This window comes from Pteropus alecto, unplaced genomic scaffold, assembly GCF_000325575.1.
Source record: "Pteropus alecto unplaced genomic scaffold, ASM32557v1 scaffold92, whole genome shotgun sequence".
Taxonomy (NCBI): Eukaryota; Metazoa; Chordata; class Mammalia; order Chiroptera; family Pteropodidae; genus Pteropus; species Pteropus alecto.
In genome coordinates, this window is record NW_006432447.1 from 13,245,733 (window position 1) to 13,250,396 (window position 4,664).

The following is a 4,664-nucleotide window of genomic DNA, read 5'->3' on the forward strand; positions in this document are numbered from 1 at the left end:
ACGACGGGGCGTAGTTCCCTACGTGCAGCGACGTGGCGGCGAGGCCGGCGTCGGCCGGCGGAAGTGGCTCCCGCGCTGGGACTTGTGTGTTTGTGTTTTGGTTCGCGAAGGAGCCCGCGGCCGGCCTGAGGGGAGGAGGCAGAGGCGGGAGGAGGAGGGAGAATTAGTGGGAACTCGAGTGGCGGCGGCGGAGGAGGAGGAGGGGAGAAAGGGCAGAGGAAGGCGGAGCGGAGAGAGGCGGAGACGGAGCCCGACGGGGGTGGCACCACGGCACGAGCCCCGCACCGTCCAGTCTGAGGGGAGCGGCGCGAGGAGGAGACGTGCCGCCGCCAAAGCCACAGCCTTCCCACTGGCTACGCCTGGGACCTGCAGCCACTAAGCTTCCGCCCCGCGGCTCCGCGTGCTGTGGTCTCAGGTAACCAAACCGTCTCGCCCCCTGCCTGGGGCGGGCCAGGACCCCAGGTTATCCGCGGTCTCCGGTCTGCCCGGCATTGAGTCCCCCGCCTCTTCTCCCTCACGCGCGGGAGTGTCCTGGACCGGAGAGCTGTCGAACGCGGCGTCTCGTCCTGCCGGCCCCGGTGACTCATCCTTCTAGAGGCTTCGGAGACCAGGATTTGTAGACTGGCTAAGGGAGCGACGGGTGTCACCCTCTTCCCTTCCCAAGATGGCGCCGTGAGAGAGTATAAGAGGCCGCGGTTCCGCCTGGCCCCTGCCCTGGCAGGCTTGGAGGGAGGGGGTTTCTCAGCCAAAGCCAGGCCAGATTCAAGGGAAGAGGACGGGAAAGATGGCCAAGTGGACTCGAGGGTCCCGCTTGTTTGGGCGATCTGGAGTTCGGTATTAGTTATTCAGGTGCTCTCCATGGGGGAACTGGGGCCTACAGCAGGTGTGAATTTGGGAGCTCCGCCTACCTTCGACTTCCAAAGACGGGTAATGGAGGGAGGAAGGAGGCTCGTCAAGGTAGGCTGTCTAGAGACCCTTGTCTCAACTAAGGAGAGTGGTGAACCGCAGCTTTAAAGAACTCTAGACAACTATGCTGTTAAAGACGCTCAGTGGGTAGATGTCATTAAACCTGCTCTCAGCTGTTCTCTTCCGTGGAAGCTGGTTAGCCCTGAGGATTTTAGACTTTTTAAGCTCCAAACGTCATAATTCACGTATTTGGTTTTTGTCTTTTGCTTAAATGGAGTCAAAGTGTTGAATCAGTTGCCTTTCACTTAACTAGCAGGGAAAAAACACTTCTCCACCGCTGGTAATTCAGAATAGCTCAGGAACTTTATTTTTAATGTAAAATGGAATAATATGAGCTCATAGGGTTGCTGTAAGCAAAATTCATAGAATAGTGCTTGGCACAAAATAAGGTTTAGTAAATGTTAGCTGCTGCTGTTACAGTTTGAGCAAAGAGCACTCACAAAGACTTTATACAATACCAGTTGTTTTCAAAAGATTAGAGTTCATTTTATGCAAAATCTTTGCTTTGCAAAAGTTTCCGTAGCGAATACAAATGCATGTATGCAATTTTTAACCTTAATGTTATGCTCACTGTATATTTACAATTAAATTTACGTTTTTTTTTCTCTTTGAGAAAAGATGGGGGACCATAATCCAATAGCTTAAAACCTTGGAAGGCAAACCTAATCATGGGCTTTTTTTTTTTTTTTTTTTTAATGGGGATCTGATGTTATTCCTGAAATTTTGGAAGTACCGTGAAAGTTCAGAGCATGTTGTTCTTGATGATTAATTTAATTTGCTGTTTGATAATCTGACGATTGTAAAGTATTTCAGTTTCAATTGCTTTTGTGTATAATATTTGAAGGTGTGTTGTCGCTTTTTCAGTCTACATGGCATTCTATTGATATTTGGTCATTATCTCATCAAAAGGCCTCTTTGCCAGTTTTCAGTCCCTACTATGTGTTAGTTACTGTGTTAGAGATTTTTTATATATATGCTCTCATTTAATTCTCACAGCAGCTATGTAAGTTAGGTACCCTGGAAATAGAGACTTGTAAATGAAAGATATATCTCCAGCAGAAATTGATATAGCCAGCCAGAATAAAGCCCCCAAATCTGGTATGTTTTTAGGGAGGTTAGGAGGGTAGATGTGCTGGTTGGAGCATTTTTTTATTTTTGAAAAAAATTTCTAAAGACACAGAAGTAGGGAAAATAGTATAAGAAACTATCACCTACCTTCGATTTTCTTATGGCCAGTCTTGTTTTATTTACATCCCCATTGTTTGGAAGCAGTTCTGACATTTCATCTGTAAATATTTAACCATGTATAACTAAAAATTACAAACTCTTCAGAGGTGCTGTTTTTATAAGGCAGAGGTGATTTTATTGTCTCGAATGTAAGGTCTCTTGGATATGTGAATGAATTGTCAAGAGAGTTCTTATGTAAACTCATTTCATGGAGGAGGCAAATTTCTTATGAGGTACCTAAATGAAATGTAATAGTAATTTTTAGGGAAGGAATCATCAGGTTTAATATTAGTAAGCACATGATCGGATTTTGGTTAAAGATGGGAAAAAACTTAAGATTGCTTTGTGACTGGATTGGAAAAGAATTCTTTAAATGTTTACTAATTTCTTTGAGATTAAAAATTAGCGTTATTAGATAAGAAGACATAAAAGTTGCCATTTAGGCTAGTTTTTTCCAAATGTATTAAGTAGAAAATAATGATGTATTTAATTGATAGCCCAAAAACTCCAGAAAAGTATAGTAAGACACTAATAAGCTCACCGTAAGGAAAACCACTACTGTTAACACTTCCATATATGATGTACTTGAGCACATGAGGAAACAGTTTCAGGTCTTTTAGCTATTAGACACACAAACTTGGGAGCCTTAAAACATTTGTTGCTCCAGAATTACCATTAATTAAACAAAACCATGTAAATTTTAACAGAGACCTTTAAATAACAATAGCCAACATTTATTGAGCTTTTACATTCTAGAATCTGTTCTAAGAGCAGATCCATTCCAGTTATTAACTTAATTTTCCTTAAAACTATTTTAACCCATGCAGTGTGGTTCCAGAACTCGAACTCTTGAGTCCCCTCTCAGGTTGCCTAGGTTTGAAACTCAGCTCTGTCATAGAAACTATGTGACCTCAAATAAGTTACTTAACCTCTCTGCCTGTTTCCTCATTTTTAAGGATTGTAATACTATAACTTTATAATTGTTGAGTGGCTGTGTTAAATACTTAAAACTACCTAGCAGAAAGTTGAGTTTTTAAATAAAGGTTAGCTTTTTAAAAAGCCCTGAAAATTACAGCATGATTTTAGGCTCAAATCTTATGCCTTTACATTATTTCTTTACAAAGGTAGTATAGTAAACTAAATGGCATTTAGTGTCCAATAGAGGTTATAATTGTCATACAATAATATATTATAGTCAAAATTTACTAAAGTAAATTTTAATATTAGATTTGTTTTACTGATTCGGATATTTAATTACTTCGTATTTGTTTCTTTATAGGTTTCTTTACCTCCAGAAAGAAAAAAATTGACACCTTGCATCCTGGAAGTTAATTTAAAAGACTGAAATTCGGGACTTCTTTCAAATTTGGACATGGCTAATCGAGGAGCAACAAGACCCAATGGGCCAAATACTGGAAATAAAATATGCCAGTTCAAACTAGTACTTCTGGGAGAGTCTGCTGTTGGCAAATCAAGCCTAGTGCTTCGTTTTGTGAAAGGCCAGTTTCATGAATTTCAAGAGAGTACCATCGGGGGTGAGATTTTCTTTTTTCCCTTCATTTAATTGAATCATACATTGGCACAAAAGGCTTTGCAGTTCCATTTGTGTGATGATAAATAATTAAATAGGTCACCGAAGAAAAGAGCTGTTAGCCGACCTCAAGCTTTAAAATTTACCTTGATTTTTGTTAAGATAACATCTTTTTACATTTCGATTTCTTGGTTATCCTCAAGGTAGTTGTATGGAATCTAAAATGCAGATGTAAACATGAGTGGAATTAGTGTCTCAAGTAATAAGATTTGATTTGGTATCTATTTCTTGATAATGATTAGAAGCATCCTCAAATTAATACAAGTGTGTGCTGAATTATATTGACTTTAGAATGATGAAATTAGTGAGAATAAATAGTAAAAGGGTTAACCTTAAAAATCTAATTCTAAATAATTGAATTATTTGAAAATTATCCTAATTTGTAAAATTCATTAAATTTTATTAACTTTATTTAAGAGTGCTCCTAGGGTGAGGGAAGAGAAAAAGTGAGTGATTAATGGAGAGGGACATGAAAGGAAAATGGGACCTGCAGAGAAAGATGAAAGAGGGGGAAGAAGTAAGCACTACATGCCTTGGTTTTGGTAGGACCAAGATGAGGGGAAAGTAAGATGCAGGATAAAGAGGAGGCAACTAACAGTTCAGAGTTGGGGATAGAAGACAGCTTTAATAAGATTCACAATATTTTGCAAGGGGTATGCAGTACTATGTTTTTTTTTTTTCAGGTATAAATTTATTTTAATGTCATACATTTAAATAGTCGAACTTTTAAAAGATCTAAGATACTAGCATGTAGCAGCTTCTTAGAATCCATCTCTCTGAAGCATAATTTTATGCTGTGCCTAATGGATGTTCTCAAGTAAGTATGCTTGAGAATTTTATTCATAGTCTCTTCCAGTAAGAGAAATTACAGAACACTTCT

At 39.9% G+C, this 4,664-nt stretch overlaps 1 protein-coding gene across 2 annotated transcripts in view; it reads left to right on the plus strand.

Moving 5' to 3' along the window:
• Positions 1-4,664, plus strand: part of RAB5A (RAB5A, member RAS oncogene family) — a 28,656-nt gene continuing 23,992 nt past the window's right edge. Inside the window, exons 1-2 of one of the 2 annotated variants that reach the window (XM_006907272.2) lie at positions 1-415; positions 3,473-3,728. In XM_006907272.2, coding sequence (XP_006907334.1) covers positions 3,566-3,728 — 163 coding nt within the window. In that variant the 5' untranslated portion in view covers positions 1-415; positions 3,473-3,565. Of the gene's footprint in view, positions 416-641; positions 958-3,472; positions 3,729-4,664 lie in introns of those variants that run through there. The other variant, XM_015585800.2, reaches the window with a different exon arrangement.